Source organism: Aythya marila, assembly GCF_965140915.1.
Source record: "Aythya marila genome assembly, chromosome: 4".
Taxonomy (NCBI): Eukaryota; Metazoa; Chordata; class Aves; order Anseriformes; family Anatidae; genus Aythya; species Aythya marila.
This window is the reverse complement of record NC_139045.1, coordinates 47,104,161-47,124,394: the sequence shown is the minus strand read 5'-3', so window position 1 is coordinate 47,124,394 and position 20,234 is coordinate 47,104,161. Positions and strand designations below refer to the sequence as shown.

General features: G+C 38.3%; 1 protein-coding gene across 1 annotated transcript; it reads left to right on the top strand.

Moving 5' to 3' along the window:
- Positions 1 to 292: 292 nt before the first annotated feature.
- On the top strand, positions 293 to 18,754 carry LOC309878017 (alpha-fetoprotein-like; the record flags this gene model as incomplete). Its single annotated transcript, XM_082760083.1, has 15 exons — positions 293 to 304; positions 5,994 to 6,122; positions 7,762 to 7,822; positions 8,069 to 8,204; positions 9,176 to 9,378; positions 9,924 to 10,071; positions 10,993 to 11,090; positions 11,774 to 11,903; positions 12,542 to 12,756; positions 13,566 to 13,698; positions 14,651 to 14,748; positions 15,951 to 16,089; positions 16,882 to 17,105; positions 17,746 to 17,878; positions 18,710 to 18,754. The coding sequence occupies exons 2-15, from the start codon at positions 6,038 to 6,040 to the stop codon at positions 18,752 to 18,754; spliced, it is 1,848 nt and encodes a 615-aa protein (XP_082616209.1). The 5' UTR covers positions 293 to 304; positions 5,994 to 6,037.
- Positions 18,755 to 20,234: the final 1,480 nt, after the last annotated feature.

The window sequence follows — 20,234 nt, the reverse complement described above, 5'->3', positions numbered from 1 at the left end:
GTTTGTCTTATGCTCTCACACTTAACTGGTATATGATTTCCTGCCCTACAAAAAGCATTTGTATTGTAACAAATGCAGCAACCTCAGCAGAAACAGCACTCATTTAAAGCTTGCATGCTAAATACCAGGCTGCAGATCCCACTTCTGATACCCACAATCCACCCATTATCAATGATTGCTTTTTCTATCCTTAGGGTGTGATAACCAATTCAGCCCAGAACCTCCAGAGGGACATTTTGTTGCAATGAGTAAGGAAAGTAGAAGAGCCTCTCATCAATGTGATCCTCAGGCAAAGCAAAACAAGGTAAGATCCAATAAGATCATCTCAATATGTCATGAAAGAAAAAGAAAGCATCCTGCAGAGCTAAAGCAGGCACTCAGTTCTCTTGGTGAATCCTTATTGGCACCAACACCACCCCCTTGAATGAAACCAGAACTTGCACTCCTGAATAGAGATGTCAGTCCTCCAAGTACAACATACATATCAATTTTCTGTCCTCTTTCTACAATCTAAAATGATGTCTGTTACCGAGATCCCCTCTGAGGTGAGTTGTAATCACTTTATTTACTCAATTATATCTTCTGTACTCTATAGGAAATGTGTATTTCATTGTTGACATGGCCCTGGAATGAAAGAGAAGGTGAGGAATAAAGCAAGATAGAAGTCCGAGTAGTAAGATTTGCAGGGTACTACTCAGTCCTTATGACATGGAAGTGACCAAATGTCCTTTTGGACAGAAACTTTACATCCTGTACCTGGAAAGACTCAAGTGGAAGGTTGTCTGTCTGCTAAAAAAAAATAAAAAAAATAAATAGGAACAGTGCCATGGAGCTCCAGCAGGCAGCAACAATGGGATGGTTGCTTTTTCCTTTTGTGCTCTTGTTGCAGCACGCCTGGGAGAAAGGCACAGCTTCATAGAACTGTAGCTGGGAGAATAGCTCTTCATATGGAGAAAACCCAAATTTCTTCTCAGAAGCTCAAGAATAATTTCCTCAAGAACAGGCTAATGAGGAATCCTTGATCACATATAAATAACAAACCATCTGTTAGGACAATGACGTGGCTGTATCAGCCACTGACTAAACCTCTTCAGTTTCCTCTTTAGGAATACTAAATGGCTGTGCCACCCTGGTAGCTACATGGTACTAGATGGCCTACAGAGTTATCCTGGACAGATCAGTCTGCCTTCAGCATCCCAGCAGTGTCACAGACAAAATGAATGGGAAGAGAAGTCCCAATGGAAGAATGGCTGTGAAATGTACGTGAATTTATGCTGCAAGGAGGGCTACAGAGTCTGAAGCTAATATATCCGATTTATGAAGGTGTTAATTTGTCTACTTGCTAACAGGCTTTGTTTCTTCTTGTTTCACTTGAAAGTACACCAGAAAATTTTACCAGAATTAAAAGAAACTGAAGACAGGGTAAGCTCCTTTCTGCATAGACATGCTAAGACTGCTACAGTACTAACACCCACACAAAGAAGTGCTCCTGGGACATGTCAATTTATGCCAAACACTGGGACCAAACAAAGCACCCAGTGCACTTTCCACCAACATGCCACTCTGACATAACACACTACAAATGTGTCCAAACGAGCCCAGAGACAAAGGGCATAGAGCACTGCCAGTAAAGTGGCGAGGAAGGTTGTTTCATTCCCAGCCAAGTGACTCAGAGGAACCAAAGGACAGAGGACATCTTTGCCAGCTTACGGCAGCAGGTAGGCGTGCGCGGCCTGGGCATGCTTCCACCTGTACTGCCAGAGGTTACCCAGTCTCCTGTGCAGACATGCTTACAACACCCACAGGGTGAACACTCCTTATGACAGGCACTCAAGGGAAAATTGTCAGATCATATCAAATCAAGGGGCCACACAAAGCACCCAAGTGTGACTGAAAAATGGGGAGAAGCCAGATATTACACACAAATCTTTTCATTCTCTAAAATTAATGGAATTTGAACGGAATCCTCTTAATGAGAAAAATGGTATGCATTACACCATCATGCATCTTTTTCAGCTTATATCAGCAATGAAGATACTTAAATCTGTAGTATAGAATACTTGAATTCCACATCAAACATTCCATGTTACTTATGAAACAAGTCATATTTCTCCACATGGTGAATAGACCATGAATTTAGACAGCTTTTTTTAAAAGGAATTACAACTGAACTATGTATGCAGTAAAAAAACAGTTGAGACATGCAGTTTTGGCAAAATATACCAATCCAGGAAGTTATCCAGGTCAAACAGAAGTTCACAAATGATAATCAGTCACTTTCACGACTGAAAAGAGTAAGTCTTTACCATCAGACTTCCTAACATTGCCAAATAACATGTTAAATCATTTGAAGAAATGAAGTTAACAACATGGGTTTCTTCCCTGTATTGCCTCCAGGTTTGCTACATACACTGGAAAAGATTTGCTCTTTAAAGAGCAAACCTTTACCTTTAAAAGGTAAATCTTTACTTTTAAAAGGTAAGAAAGTTCTTTATAATACATCCCATAAAGGCCTTATTGTTTGAGGCGTATATTCAGCAGTGAGTGTTAGCTGTCATATTGTCACAAGTGATCTTAAAGGAAAGTCTTCCACTCCCTTCAATCAGCTTCAAAGCAGATCCTAAGAAACAGACAGAAAAATAACTTAGTTCTCCTTCGGCAGCCCTCAAGCTCTAACATGCTTTCTCATTTGAATTAGTCTGGCTTTGGCCAATACTTCCATGGTATGCACAATAAGTTCAGTATGTTTTAGCAAGCAAGGCTGAGAACAATACTAGTTCAGAGCACTTAGAATGCTATTCACACATGTGTATCACAGCAGTAAGAGAACAGAGAACTGCTCACAGTTTTTTAGCTAAATATTTGCAGGAAAAACTCAAACACTTTCCAGGAAAACAAGCTTTCCTAAGGAACCTACAGATAATTAGCTGAACAACATCCATCCAAGAGAAATATAGTTTTTGTTTTCAATTGAAAATTCTATATGTTCAACCACAAAACAATTGTTGGAAGATGGGAAGAGAGAAGGGTTAGGATTTTCAATGACAAGGGGGTGTAAAAACAAAACAAGAACCCGCAAAAGCAAGCCAGGTTTTCTGTTTCAGTTTTTAACATATAAACCCATACTTCTATCCTTTCCTTCCTAGAGCTAACTATTACAAGTACTTGCCCTTCAGAGCAGAGAATTATTGCTTATTTCCAAGAGGGCAGGAAGTACCACTGGTAGGGGCAGAACAGGTGCTGCTAACCATCGTACTGTGGGCATTATTTGAATTTAGAACATATTACAAGTTATTTGAATAATGAGGGTTCAATAACCTGTAGGTTAACAAGATACATGCTGCACAGCCATCTAAGGAGACTGATCACAGAAGTTACAAAAATGTAACCAGCCTGCAGAGATCAGACATGTAGGACTGCTGATACCCCATTTACTGGCTCACCCAGAGCTAGCCCTGCACCAAGCCATGCAGAGGTTAGCTACCTGCAGTTTGCACCCTGGGATGAGAAACTTCTTTTATTACCTAAGAAGCTGATAAGGCCTGTGGAGATTTAGGCATGCAACAGAGACAAGCACTCAAAAGAGATAGCATGGGAGAAATCAAAACTTCATGGTTCATAACAGTTGCCGTAAAAAGTCTTCTGCAGGCAAAATACCCCAGTACCAGAACAAGACAGATTCCAAAACACCTAACCAGATTAAGCCTAGCTATCTTCCTTTTTTTTTTTTTTTTTTTTAAATCAGAGTCTAAAAATGTGAATATGAGTGATGTTTTCTTTACAAAAAGAGTTAAGAAAGTTCCAATGCAAGTTTTAGACAGCACATCAGACTAGTGGAAGTTATTTACATGGAAAATAACTCCAAATATCACATCAAAGCACCTTAGGATTTTGTAAAAACCAAGTATCTCACTATTCAGGAAGAAGTTTAATTAATCCATGTAGATTAACTTCCTACAAACATCACTCATTTTAGAATGAATGATCAAGATTTAGTAAGAATACTACTCTCCAAGTGCAATAAAGCAAGGGTATAATGGAATGATTTACATGTATTACTTACATTACCAGAAAGTACCAACATTGACTTTAAAGAAATGCAATGGATATATTGATACCAACATAAAAAAATTAAGGAAAAAAAATAAACTCACAAATTCTGCTCTCATTAGTAAGAAGAGAGACTAAATACTTCAGCTTTGGGGAGACATTCTTGCTCTTTGGGAGCCTACTTTGAGAATGCTAATCAATGACCAAAGTGCAGCATGAACAGAGAGCAGCACAAAACACAGGAACCTTCCCCTAAAACTAACAAACAACAAAGGAAAACAACCTACACAAACCAACTCACCTCTTTGCTTACAATAATACACAAAACAAAAACTTTGCAGCATAAGAGCTACCTGGGAATTTCAAGAATCTGCTGAGGACATTTCTCCCCCTTGCATGCAGCCATCCCCAGCTGATGGGAATTTATAGCTCCAAAAACCCTGACTGCAATCAGCTTGTTCTAGCTCTGCCTTGGCCTTTGCCAGATAGTTTTAAGAAGGCCTGGAGACAACTCTGGTCTCTATAGGTGTAAAACAGATTTTGTTGGCATGGTTTCTGTAGTTTGAAAAGCAAGAATTCTTGATTATTTTGGCTGTTTGACACACTCTTTCCTTCTGGTTAAATATTGTACACACATTTTCCTCCTGCAAATGAGAGAGTGTTCATTGTAGATAGATATATTGCTACCCTAATAGTGATTAAATATATAAAAATATTTAACCATCCTAAACATCGTGAACGTCAATATAAATTGAGTTTAAGGGTTTTAAATGCAGCAGCCAAGTACAGCTTCCTGAAATACTTAGGACAACATGTTACACATAAAAAAACTCTCAAACACACTCCTGCCATAAAAAACTTGCTATAAAAAAGTTTCTAACATCAGTGTCTCAGCTGTTTCCACAGTTTTTCTTCAAGCAAATACTCATCCCCCCACTTTCCTTAGTTTTAGAGCTTAGAGTAGCAAGGTTGTATTAGGGTACCATTCTGAAAATAAGAGGATCAATCTGCATCTCTCCCTGCTGATTCTAGGGGAAGTGATGTGGGATTGCAGTAGGTAGTCCCCAGATTGCCCCCATGCTCCCACCTTCATTCAGAATCTTTTTCCTTTTGATACTGTCTCATGTGATAACAAACAACCCTCATCATCTTTCTTCAGCATGGAACAAAGAATATTGCCAGTTTCTCACTAAAAAAAAATAAGAAGTTCTATCTTTGTTGCCTCCTTCAGACTGAATATACATATCCTTGCCCACCTGTCTCTTAGTTACAAATACCCATGGCTCTCTGAAGCCATTCTATCTCCAAAAATATGATGTTTTCATCATGATGATGATTACAGAATACTTTTTAAGAAGGCACTAAGTAACTTTATTATTTTTTCCATTCATTATAGTTTTGATTTTGTCTCAAGATTTCTGACATACTTTGATGCTAATTGTTAATGCTGCAAATACATTGCATGGGCATCTTAATTCACCTTTTTCACCATGCCAAGTGTGGGAGCCACCAAGTGTGGGAACAAGAGATAGCTTGCTCAGCAAGGAGGGATGCAAAAATCTCAGGGTAACTGATGAACTTGTGTTCTTTCAGTCAACAAAGGCATCTTCTGCACAGCAATCACCTTTGAACAAATCTGTAAGTAGAAGAGATCTACATTCATGATAAAAAGCACAAAGAATGTTTAAACTTCTTGTTTGAAGTGTGATAAGTTTAAAATGTCTATTTGTCTAAATTTCAGGGGAAAAAAAGAATCTACAAGGTTCCTTCTTTGCAACAAGCTGGTCGGTTCATCATACTAAGCAAATAATGTCATGTTTAATTATTGTGGGAATATTCTAAAAGGGTTAATGTTATATATGGCACTAAAAGGGTTTTGATTAACCAGAAATCATTTGGTAGAGTATATAAGATCATTCCTCTTAAATCTTTCTGCCTTTCAGAGATAAACCAAACCCATCTCAGGCGTCTGCCAAAGGCTGACATTATGAATTGGAGAACAGTAATTTATATAATTTTATTAGTAATCTTTACTGTAGTCAAAGCCCTGCCTAGAAGTTATTGGGACATAGGTAAGCATATATCTCGTATTTTTATTCTATTCTTTCACTTAATGCTGATAAATACAACTTGGCATGCATGGTTATTTGGTATCTCACTTTATCACTGCCAATTTTAGATAGTATTTTCTTAGCAGTGAAAGATATACGACAACACTGTAGCTGTATAACTTGTTTCTTGAGATCAACCATAGACACGATGCTTCTTAATGTCTTGAGAGTCCATGTAGTGGGACAGCCTGAACTTACTGAGAGGATGTGTACTGAAGGGTAATTTAATCTCTGGGGGAGTTATTCCACTGAATTTCAGGTACTCCAAGAACTGCTGAAGTAAAGACTGCAGTTGTTTTAGCTTCCCTCTATAGTCCATGGGAGAGTGACACAGTGAAGGCACAAGAGGGATGCTACCTCCAGATGCTATTCAGTAGCTAAGTTATTCAATTGCTCTTTATTATGCTTTGGAGGAATCTAAGTTGCTCTTCACTGACTCCTGGAGAGGCTTATGATGGCCCTGCCTTGTACTAAGGTCAAGTGTCAAAAATGAGGCAAATGAAAACCTCCTGTAGTGTGCAGTTCAGATGAGTCTTTCACTTTACATATTTCTATCAGTAGTCATTTTCTCATCTTCAGAACATCCAAATGCAGTAAATAGCCCAAGACCATAAAACAACTGCTATTTTTGTTATCTCTTCTTATCATTCCAATTCACACTTCCTAGTTACTTGGAGAAGCTGGCTTATTTCTTCACTTTGATCTTTTTATACTGCTCTCAGCCCTACTGACATGGATGTGAGCCAGTATCATCCTGATTCGGGAATATACCCACTATGTTGAAATTAATCTCTGAAAATATTCTCTAATGAATGAGGAACTCAAGAAACGATTAGGTTTAGGTTTTGCCATTAATAAATAATCCACTGACAGAAGAAAAATATTTGCACATAATCTTCAGGTAGATTGAGCACATTTGTTTTCCACTGGGCCAATGCAGAGCTTGTACAGAAGGATGTGGCTCTGTGAATTTTTGTGGAGCTTTGACTACCAATGTAGCCCTCAAATTATTCCATGCTTTCTACATAGAGAAGCCTTTATCTGCAACGAAACAGTAGTTAAGTACACCCTTAAATAGGGTGTACTTTTTAATAATAATATTTTAATAATTTTTGTTAATTAATTTAATAATATCTTTTAACCTTATTTTAACCTAAAATAAGGTTAAAAGATATTTTCTAATGAGTTTAATCACGTGACTTGCATCATCTAAGTAGCTGAACATCTTCTAGGTTTCAGCAAATTCACAGAATCACAGAATCACAGAATTTTCTAGGTTGGAAGAGACCTCAAGGTCATCGAGTCCATTCCTCCCACAACACTTGAATGAGGCAGGGGAACTATATTGGCCCTGTAGTTCAAAAACAAATTCACATCCTCATACTTAAGTCAGATAGGTAATATGAGCTTATGCCTTCCAAACCTAGTGCCACTACCTCAGGCACTGAATTATGTTTTTCTGAAACTCCTGTATATATATATATAGACACGTATATATATATATATATATACGTGTCTATATATATATATATAAAGCATTTGAAGAATTTACTTAACATTTTTTTATTATTGTTCAAAGACTAATTATCTTGTTTTTCAGAGGAAAAAACCAGCATTGGCCAGCGTTTTTCTCAGCTGCAGGAGAATAATTTTAAAGCCATGTAAGTTGTCCAGACAAAAAGTCTACTTGCAAATTTGCTGCCAATGAACATCCCTGTGGTATTTTGTGTCATTTGGAAATGAACGCATACAGTGAGTCAAACACTCACCTCTTCCACCAGCCCATGCAAACTCAGTCTGTGATGACAGAAATCACAGAATATGATCATCTTACTGTTTCACACTAAAAGTAATGTGATGAGTTTTTAGGCAGGCAGCAACATCTTTATCGCTCTGTGTTCTTGTAGTGCCATGATCATGTTTGCTCAGTACGTGCAAGGAAGCACATTCACCAAAGCGGTTAAAATGGCTGAAGCTGTAACAGATCTTGCCAAAAGGTGCGCTGCTGCAGATGGAGACAACCCAGATTGTTTGAAGCCTTTGGTAAGCTTGTCCATACTTCTAATATGGCACAGACTTTTAAAAGTGACTTATAATTTCAGAGTACTAGTACATATTTCTTCTGAAAAGGAACACATTATTAGGAGATGTGATTTATTTGTGTATAGATTTGCTTTTATTGACATTTTTCCCTTGCCATGCTCTCACCTATAAGGCATCTCAAGATGAGTGGAGGAAAAAAAAGTTCTGCCCCCACCATATATCACAGCAACTTTTGAATTACTTCATCTATATCTTTGTAAAAGATGGTTGGAAAGTTGTGCTTTTATGGCTAGTGTAAAAAAAATAAACCAGTAGAGCCTAATTAGATGTTTCTAGCAAATATGATGCTTATAGATGTTTGTTCTACTCCATTAACTCACACTGCTAGTTTTTGATGGTGTCTGCTCCAACACACTTTTGAGCTGGCAGATTCAATCACAAAACATGACTATCCGTCTGTGTTATGACACATTTCTATTTGTTAAACTTGGGTCTGAAGCAAATCCTGAATAAAAACAGTTCCCAGCTGACACATGACTGACAGCTGAACCTGAACATTGCTATTTTATGAACAAGAAACAAGGACTCATCAGCTGACTTTAATTAGAAAAGAATAGATCCTGCTATGTTAGAAACAACACTATGCAAATCTTCCCTATCATCTCAAATGTAATCAAGAAACAAGGGTCTGAATGTTGGTTTAAGTTCAGTGAAACATGGACAGTGTGTTCCAAAACCACTTCACTTCAAAGTCTATCTTGGCATAATAGTAGCTATCAGAGAGTGACATATCATTTATGTTTTAGAGGTCAGTCTGATATTCATTGCAGTCAAAGCAGGAGGAAAGAAAAAGAGAGAATCTATACATTTATGCAAGCGAGGGCTTGTTGGGTTAACAAGTCTCCCCAGAAAGCTCACAAGAGTAAAATGGAATGCTCACACGCATCAACTTTTTTTCTAATTTTTCACAGGACAAGATTTTCCTCGATACAATATGCCAGGAGGAAAATCTTCCAAGGTTTACTGACTGCTGTGCTAAAAAGGACCCTGAAAGAAACGATTGCTTCCTCTCCCTTAAAAATTCATCAAGAGCATTCATTTCTCCTTTTGAAAGGCCAAATGCTGAAGCTGCCTGCAAAAATTATTCACAGAATCAACATTCGTTAACAGGATAGTAAGTAAATAAATCATAGATTTGTTGCCTGGATATGATAATAACAAGCCTAGAGACCATAAATGCAGTACCAACCAAAAGTTCAATACGAGACTCTCTGTAATGCTATCCTCTTTTTCCTTCTTAATGAGAAACATTTGTATAATCCAGCCAGCTCTGATTATCCTTATGTGAACCTTGTTCGGCCACCTCCTGCTTTGAATATATGTCCAAATGATAAACAATCTGAACTATTTCATTGTAGTTTATCCAGAGAGCTCATCTGGAAACCAAGGACCTCCCTTCAGTCCTAAAAAGGCAAGCAGATGTTTTGCGACCTGTAGGCCAGGACCATCAGGATTTGAGCCCCTAATTTATAGGAAAATGCTAGCCCCATCAGACTTTTTCCAGGATAAACACTGCACTATACAGCTGATAGTTTTGACAGGAAAACAGTCACTTTTAGTAGCTATTATTTTAATGTACTGGCAGATGCTACAATAACACTGCAGTCCCCTGTATATGGGGGATTATTCTGAAAGTAAAGACATTGCTCTCTGTTTTAGTTTCATCTATGAGATTTCCAGAAGGCATCCTTTCCTCTATGCCCCAACAATCCTTTCTGTTGCTATCCATTATGATGAGATGATGAAGGACTGCTGTAGAAGTGCCGAAAACCCCACTCATAACCTGGAGGAATGCTTTCGGAGACAGGTATTACATTGCAGGGGTTTAGTTTAACAACATGTGAGCAGTGGCTTTCCCATAGCTAAACAAATGCCGAAGCAGGGCTATTGTCTGTTTCTTTTTCAGCATCTGCATCTGATGTTAGAATTCACCTTGTTAAGGATGGGCTGAAATTAGACTTAAATGCTCTCTGAAATTATAGTTTAAATTTTTACATGAAAATACCTGAATTGGGATGTTGGGTAGATGTATATGGAGCCACGGGCAGTCCCCACACCTGCCATGGTATCAGTTCTGCCTTTGCTATGTGCACAATGTTTGTTGTAAGGATGCCTGGAGAGGAAGTGGTAGTATGCAGAGTGCAGAAATCCGTGGTGTGGTGTTTTTGTTTGTTTGTTTTTCCCTGTTTATAGCCCCATAATGATAGCGCATCACCTGCTTGGCCAAGTGTTTGCACTGTAGAGGTATGCCCCACATGTAACTAGAGTCAGAAATTCACAGCAACTTACCTTAACAGTGGAAAATAAGCATGGGGAACCTGCCCTTACTGAATATGCCTTTCTTACGCTCTGGCTGGGTTGCCTGAGATGGCAGCTAATACCACTAACAAATGACAACTAACATTAGCTAATAGTAACACAAAGGCAGTCCTGTAGCTTCCAGGTGAAGATTTCTTCCCCACCCTAAAAATAGTAAACTACTCTCTAGAAGGGTTCTAGTTTCCTTTTGCAGAATACTTATTTAATACATGCTGATGAGTAAATAGCAGGCACAACACTTAGTTCAGATTGCAGCTTGGACAGTAAAAGTCTTTCTATCACTATTTAAAAATCCCTCCTTAAAAAAAAAAAAAAAAAAAAAAAAAAAAAAAAGTTGTCAGTAGTTTTACCCTAAAACATTGTCTTGTCTTCTGTTCTGTTTTCATGGCCTTTAACATCTTTCTACCAGGCACCAAAGGTAGTGAAGCCAGTCAGAGAAGATGGCTTGAGGCAGGAACACACATGTGGAATTCTGAAGAAGTTTGGAGAAAGGACCATAAAGGCTCTGTAAGTCTTCCCCCTGCTTGCCAAACAAGGCTTGGGTTTGTTTGCTTTGGCTACAGAACAGCCAAATTCATCACCAAGATGTAATGCTTTGCTACAGACACTCATTGCAATCCTTCCTGACTCCTTCTGTAAGCTCCAGTTGGCATACACATGTTAAAATAAAGCATGGCTGTCACACACTAGCTTAGAAGTGGATCCGCACCTGCACACAGTATGATGACCCTGAATACTGGCCACGTCATTTTTGTTTTCAGCTCACTAGCAAACATCTAACCAGGCGTACAGATTAAGAATACGAATTTATGCATCACAGCAGTCACTGTTTCCCTAAAAGCTGCCATTAGCTTTCAAAAATTGAAAAACAAAGTTTGAAATGAACCAAGCTCTTTGTGATGAAAGAGTGATCGTGAGCACAGTACAACCCAGCTCTAAAAACATAAGGTTATTCGTGTAATTTTATGTTCACCTACCACGTCTTTGTTATCTCACACTATATTTCACTCAGCATCCTCAGATAACTTTAAGTATCTCAGTTACCGGCTTCAAGGGACAATTTTTATCATCTTCAGTGAGAGCAGAAGCCGACCGTTTCCGACCAGTTTGCATAACGCCCTCTACAGGAAAGTGGTGTGAACTGTCAGTCTCACGTTAATATAAGCAATGTGTATTGTTTTTCATTCCAGGAAACTTGCTCAGATAAGCCAGAAATTTCCTAAAGCTGATTTTGTTACTGTTAGCAAACTTGTGATGGATGTTGCTAACATGCACAAGGACTGCTGTCGTGGAGATATGCTGGAGTGTATGCGCGATAGGGTAAAATTCATTTAACTTTTATATGGTTGGAAAAATTAAATGCCTTTTTTCTTGTTTTCTTTTTTTTTTATTATTTTATATTTTTTCTTTTTTTTTATTTTATTATTATTTTTTTTTCTCTCATGTGAGGTTCTGGTTGCTTGACAATCCTGGAGTTTGTTTCTTCAGTCTGAAAATCTGCTTGACTCTCTCATTTGATATTTCCAGCATCAAATCATCCAAAAGGGCAGAAAGAACCACTTTGTGCCTAAAATGACCTAACACTGCTTCAGTGCCATATATTTTCCATGCAACCTTCAGCAAAACATAATGTCTGCCTATCTGCTGTTCCTTTTCTTCTAACAAACCAATTCCGTTTATCTCACTACTTGTCTGTGCTGTCTAGCTAGAGAGTTAACTTCTCTGTTTAGGTGGTTACCTAGCACCTATCAAAGGGCAAGCAAGAGGCTTCAGCAAATACAGCAAGAGGACTTCAGTCTTCCTTGTTCTGTTAGGTGACTGTTGCATAGCATTGGCCAGCCACCTCCTTTCTTTGGGTGTCGCTCTCTCTGTATGTAAAACTGGGATAAGAATACTGATCAAAAAAATAGAGACCAAAACGTGATAACATTTCTTTCCTTTCTTTGTTTACATTTCAGGAAGAGATTCTACACTATGTCTGCACCAACCAAGACATCATATCAAGTAAAATTAAAAAGTGCTGTGAAAAGCCACTGTTACAAAGAAGTGAATGCATAATTAATGCAGAAAATGATGACAAACCTGCAAACTTGTCCCCCCACGTCAGGGAGTTTATAGAAGACAAAGGAATATGTGAACGTTTTGCTCAGGAAAAAGATACGCACTTAGCCAGGTAACACATCTTCCTCTACCCTTCAATTTTGCTGTTTTGCTACTTTGGTCAAAAGGAGCCAGTTTGAAAGTTTAAGTTCAGCTTATTAGTCTTAGATGCCTGCTCTGTGAGGACGTGGGTGTGTGATACTGTACAAGTTTACCTGAGAGAAATACCACTCAAACCTGGAGAATATGGAATAGCAACAAATGCTGAACAGGGCACAATGGTTATTTCAGAGAAAACTGAAGAAATGCATGTGAAAATTAGGCACTATCAGTTCTGATCTGAGGGTCAAAATATAGCTTTGATCCACTCTTAAATGAGAATTAAAAAACACTTATCTAAGTCAGGCTCATGTCTTGATCCAAACAGGTTTGATCTATTTCTGTTCTAGCCATGTTCCTTTGTGTGATGATGCCCCGATCCTATTAGTATTAAACTTGGGCAAAAAAAAAAAAAAAAGGCTGCAACAGAAACAGTATCAAGTCCCCAAGAAATAGATTGAGCACAACTACTCCAGGTGAGGTGACTGGTTTTAGTAGAGTTTTTTTTTTTTTTTTTTCCTTGTCTATTGATAAATGGCTTTGCTACTAGTAATTATTTCATCATCATTTAGGTAGGATTTAAAGAACAAAAATCCAAACCATACAAAGTCAGTCAGTTTTGTTTTGGTTGAATCCCAGGCTGTGATTCTGTGAAATTCTCCCCGTTACATGCAAGGTCAGATGAGACCATCCCAAAAGCACCCCGCTGTCCTTACCATCCCTGATCTCTTATGGGCAGTTTTATCTCTAATATCCACTACATACCTACTCCACATATTGCAGGTTTCTCTATGAATATTCCAGAAGACACCCTGAATTTTCTGCTCAAATGCTTTTAAGAATTGGTAAAGGATATGAGGACCTACTGGATGAGTGCTGCAAAACTGATTCTCCACAAGACTGCTGCAGCAGAGGGGTGGGTGCCATCATGCTTCACACAATACGTTGATGGTTACAGACACATGACCATAGGACTGGTTCTGGCTAAATAGTGACTATCCCTACTCCAGGTCTAGAGCAAGTATCCACAGTTCCTGTAGCAAACGTCGTGAGGCCCAAATGATTCCTGTACAGAAAAGCATCAGCAGAGCCATCACAGCCTTCAGTGACTGGAGGCAGATGAGGGTTGCTGGGGAAATGAACATGGCATTACAGAGAGTGGGAGCAGGATGCACCCCTGCAGCAGCACCTGGAGGGACTGGGTTCCTCAAGCAGCTCTCTGCTTTCCTCCCTTGGTATTAACCTCACCCTGGGGAGAAGGCTGGTAGATCAAGAGAGCTGGTAGGTGGGAAAGACTTCAGGCCCTCTGGGTCAAGACGACTTTTTTTTTTCCTGGGGACAGGACAAGAACCAACTCCTCTCTTGTTGCAAACATCAGCTAAGAGGTACCCAACCTCCTCTCCTTGAAGATGTTTTGTAAGAGACTGCATTGGTGCTCCAGTGGTACACCAGTAATTTATCAGAAATAGACAGACATGCTGGGGAGATGGGTGGAGCTGGCATTTCTGTGAGCCACTACCTACTCTTTTTTAGGCTCCCTTGCAGTACCAGTTGTCCTCTTGCAAATGTTTATTGTCTCAGATACAGACATTTAGCATCATACTTGTCTGCAGTTTGGAGCCACCCTGAGTTTCAGACCTAGCCTTCTGTCCATTATACAGAATTTAATGAAGTTGTTTCAATTGGACAATAGTCACATTCAGGCAGTTTAGAGGTTGTAGACAGATAAAGACTTCTCATGAAATTAAAAATAGGTGGTATGTATCAGGCGAGAGGCAGCCTTAGATATCAAGGCCTCACCATCAGGCAGTAGGGCATTCTGCATTCCCCCTGAGAAGTGACTCCTTAAACTAATTTATTTTCCTCAGGAAGAAGAACTGAAGAAACACATTTATGAAACGGAAAGTGTGATGAAAACAAGCTGTGACATTTACAAGGAGAAAGGAGACTACTATTTCCAAAACGAGTATTTATTGATTTTATTTTATGCGTATATTATTGCTGTACCAGCTGGCACAACTCAGGCTGGAGTAAATCCATGTATGGCAAAAAAGCTAGGCTAAATGACACCACTAGAATGTGTGGTCCAATACGTTAATTACTTTTAAGATTACGTTAAATACTTTTAAGACTTTTTTTTCTTTTCCAAAACAATGTTCTTGCTTCTTATGGGTTCTGTCCTTATCCAAACTCCTGAGGCAGTGAAATGACAACTTGTTCTATCTCTCACCTATGTTTCCTATGACTTTTTTTGCTTTATAGTTGCATTTTGAGCTATGAGCTCTAACTTAAGAGTTGTAATTTTGGCCAAAAGGCAGTTGCTGCATCTTTTGCAAAAGACTTTGCTCTCAATCTCCTGCAGCAGATGTAAATGTTAACAACTGTAAAAAGATTTAACTACAGGAGACAGAATGAAACCTGAGTAGCTTAAATGTATGCTGCGCTTAAATGCAACATGCAGGCACAAGCCTCTTGGAGGAACTCTGGCCCTGATTTGCAAGGTTAATGAGCACATGCCTAATGAAGTATGTAAGCAATCTCAATGAAATCTGTAAACTGCTTGCATACTTAAAGTTAGGCTTCTGCTGTCTTACTGTGGGGAGATAGAGTAGGCTATTTGTACTCCTGGGCGTTTGATCTTTAATAGACCTTAGGAGTTCCAGGGTTCCAATAAATCTGGTATGCTACTTCTGCCTATTTAACAGTTACTATGCTTCTCCTGGCCATGATGGCTAATAAACATATTTTTAAAGAAAAAAAAAAAAAAAGTGAACTTTTTTTGAGCTAATGTTCTGCCCTGATTTAGTCTGTCAGTAAGTCACTTGAGTTCAATTTGGCTTTTAAACAAGATCCCTACATTCAAAGGAAGTGAATAAGGAAGTGAGGACTGTTTTGTAAGAGGGCTCACCAACATATAAATGACCTTCTTACCATTAATTTTATTTAACCTGGTAAGAGATTGGTCAGAAGAAGGAGAGATCTCCAACTAACGGAGCATGCTTATACTTGCCTACAGGAGTTATAAACACCAGGCTCCGCCCTGCCCTTGTATGAATGAATGTTCTTCTGTGGGGTTTGGCTGGAGCTTTATTTATGTGAAGGCAGTGGCTTGCTCACTGCTGCCTGGTGGAATCAAAAGCACCAATATCAAATCAATTATTATTTCAGGCTTCTCATGAGCTTCACCAAGAAGATGCCTCAGCTAACATCTGCAGAGCTAATAAAATTCACCAAACAAATGACTACAATCGGCTCCAAATGCTGCCAATTAAGCCAGGACAAGCTATTGCCTTGTGCTGAAGAAAACGTGAGTAATTTTTTTCCTCCTCATCTTTGTCCTACTTTTTCTGTGACAATTCCTGCTACTAGCAGGGTCCAAGAACTTACAGTACCAGTAAATGAGCAAAATGTTGACTCAGGTACTGAGCTGCACTGAAGGTGTACTATCAGGTACACAGCTGAAGTAAGCATAATGCAGTGTCACTGAAGTTAATGCTTGAATGATGCTCTGTGAGGATCAGGAAATTGTCATGCCAGCGTTAAGCACTTAACAGTTTTGCAGTACAGGCAGACTGACCCTGTTCTCTCTGGAGCTAATGATCTCATCTGAGAGATGGTTATTTCTAGAGGAATCATCCTTTCCAGATGCCTGAAGCCATACTGCTCTATGAAAGCGATACATTTTGTGCAGCTCTTCCATAGAGTTCTCCAAGCCCATAAGTCAAAACACGTAAGCTTCAGCCTGTACCCAGCCATCATTTGTGAAACCTTATGTTTACGGGAACAGTAGAACATACCCACAAAACCTGCCGATCAATACACATCAAAAGGAAGCACCATTTTATGAAGAAATCACATAATATCTATGCACAAAGAACAGTCTCTAAAACTGCATATATATATTCTGATAAATCTGAACCAGTTTTGCACTAACAAAAGGCAGCATTCAGAAGAAACATAAACTTATATCTCATAGACAAAGCTTAATTTAAATTCTTGTTTATTATTTACAACTTTACTAAGAGTGGTTTCTTTCAGAGAAGAATAGAAAATAAAGCAATGACATGAGATTGTTTTTTTTTCACCTCTTTTGGAAAAGCTGGATCTTGTGCTTGGAGAAATATGTAGAAGACACCTAACCAACCCAATAAACCCCGGTGTTTGCCACTGCTGTAGTAGCTCCTATGCTCTTAGGAGGCCGTGCATGGGGAAACTAGAAATTGATGAGAATTATGTGCCCTTATCATTGACTCCTGGTCTGTTCACTTTCCATGAAGACTTGTGTACGACAGAAGAGGAAAAGTTACAGCACAAGAAGCAGGAGTAAGACATGCCTGTTTTACTGTTCCCCGTTTCTTATTCTCATCCTGGCAATGCACACCAACACGTTTTTCAAACTGTTTTGCTTTCCTCTCATGTTTATCGCGGTTTCTTTTCCTCTCTAGTTCAACCTATATTTACCTGCCTTTGATTAAAGAAAGTAATTTTCAGAGGTGTGAATCTGCACTGGTGTATACACCACCAGAATGGAAGCACCAGGTGCCTAAAGTTAATCCCTTGCACCGTCCTTTACAGGAGCTGCGCAAGACACAGTGTAAAAACATAAAAAAAGAAAAAAAAACTCTTTGAGCTCAACTTGTGCTATGGCAATCCCATACTGCCTCGGACCCTCTGGAGTGGTACACAACACAAACCAGCTGTATGTATTTATAGGCATTCACAGTGGAACAACTCCAAAAATGAGCATTGCCACTTTTTTTTTTCCACAGAAGAATGAGGCACATATTGACTCCCCACTGCAAATACCTACCTGAGTGGTGGGGGGAAAAAAAAAAAAAAAAAAAGCTATAGAAAGCAAGTGGGCAATAAGAAAGACAAGATTTTGCAGTAGTGTTTGAGAAGTCGTCCTAATCCGTGTGCCTACCCTTCCAGGTTCACAGTGCTTGCTTTGCTTTTCTTGCAGAATGCTCATCAACCTCATTAAATACAAGCCCCAGATCACACAGGAACAGCTGACCTCTGTCACTGCGGCTTTTACTGCCATGAGGGAACAGTGCTGCAAAGAAGAAAACCGTGAAGCATGTTTTGTGAAAGAGGTAATTTTTCTGTTTTCACCTTTATATTCTCAATCAAAGTGAAAATATACACAAAAGTGTAAATTTCTCCATTAAGCAACAAAAGCAAAGCCTGACTAGCCAGAATTCCTTTGGTTCTATTTCTAAAGACCAACTTTATTGCCTGCACAGGTAGATAGGCATGTCAGTTTAGCTGTGCATGACTGCTAGAGAACATAGTTAGTTATCCTTGTGTTTCTGTGTAGCAATTTATAGACACAGAACTCAGCTACATCTATTGCTACTGGGGAATCACTGGGACTTGGCACTTGTCTTTCCTATGTTATTTTAGCTTATTGACCTTCATAAATCAGAGCTACCATGGTTTCTCTCTGCCTTTCAGTAAACCTGCTTTTCCTTACTTCTCATCTCTGATATATTCCTTAAGATAAACTGAAATTTAACATGTTTCCCACAACCCTTGAGGCTTACTCCCTCTTTTCTAAGTCTTTGCATTACTTTGCTTCAAATGATCAAGTACAGAAAAACCTTACTTATGTAAAAAGTTTCCACCTCTACGTCCACCCAGCCTATCATCCAGAAAGAATCATACTTCTACTTAATAAAGCTGTATTTCAGTATTTTTATAACAAATGCCAAACCATCTAAGGCAACCTGAGCTGAGCAGTAAAAGCAAAATGTATATTAAACAGTGTCATATGTATATACACACTGTATATACAGTGCTTGTACACAACTTGCAGAGATTATAAAACATTAATGAATTGACTTATTGCTCTTGTACACATGTAACTTGTTCACAAGTACGTTACCTTCCCAATTTCATTGATAATATTCACTTTTTTTTTTCAGGGTCCAGAACTTATAAAAAGAAGTGAAAAAATGTTGTCAGCATAAAGAGCTCACATAGCATATTGGAAGGTATTTGCTGAAGGTTACGGAGTCGCACAAATTTAACCGTGAGCATATCTTTTCTAAATATTCATGAGGTATAAACAGGAACATAGGAGTTGTTATAGTGGAGAATACTGTGTTGTGGCTCTTTACTCACAAACCTAACAAAGTCACGATAATTTAGACCTGCTACAGTTCTGCCAGTTTGATTTTCCACTGTGAACAAGATAAAAAGGGTGCCTCAAGTAAAATATCAAATTTCAGAAAGAATATGATGAGATAAAATTGTAAATCTCACCTGCCTGCAGAGCTCAGCTTAACTGAAAATTAAGTATATCAATTTCATTCAGATGGGGGAGAAATTCCTGTTCAAGCTTCATACCTGGCTCATAACACTTTGATTCGAAATAATTGAGGTTATGTAAAACCAAAACAAGTAAATTAAAACTAAATTAAGTCTAAAAAGAAGCATCATGTTAAAGAAATTTACTAAAAGTTAACTGGATGGAAATTGTGGTTTTAAATTTCTCCATCATCCTATGCTAAAAGATACTATTTTTCTTGTATGAAATAGTAACAGGAAAAAAAAAAAAAAAGTTTCAAATCTTACACAGCATAAAGACAAAAGTTTGCAAAAATCTGTCTGTAACCATTTTTCAACTGTCTGTGAAACACAAAATAATTGTTTTGGCATTTTAAAAGCAACGTCTTTGAAATACAACACATTCATTCATTAACTCTGCTGTATGGGAATTGTAAAATTGCTTTTAAGCACAGAAATATGTTATCTTGGGCATCTCAAACAGAAAGGAAGAGGACAGATGAGCAAAAAGTCATGGAAAAAGAACATGAAATGCTGAAACTTAGTTAGCAGACAAGTACTTAGAGAAAGCACTGGAAAAATGAAAAACTTACATTTGAGGTGATTTTACATTCAAACAGCATTTGAGTTTTTACCTTCCTTTTGCTTAAAAAGAAATAAGAGGGCATGTTAAAAATCCAAAGTCAAAACAGTATTAAAAGAAATAAATTTTTCTGGAAACCTTGGTCTTGAAGCAAGAGATTACCGTATAGGAGATCCTTTTCATGAACAAAAGAATTAGAAGTAGTTATCAAATGAGCATCTGAAAAGGTTAGTAAAATAAAGAAACATTAACCAAACATATTTTTTAAAATGCAAACCTAAAATACAGAGATTGACCAAATGATGTCCCATCAGAATCCATCCTATATAAACTCCAGACAATATTTTCCTTAATGACACAATAAAAGGGAAACTAATCATTTAATTTGTGTCTGACAACAGGGTGTACAGAGATGGTTGCAAATCCCTTTGCAATGATTTTCATGTCAAAATCATCTTGGCAAATTACAGCAATAGCCTAGAAAAATAACAGCTATGTTCTACGAGGACAAATTTATCATGACAAAAGTATGATTAAGCAACCACACTAGCACAGAACAGGTAAAATACACATTAGGG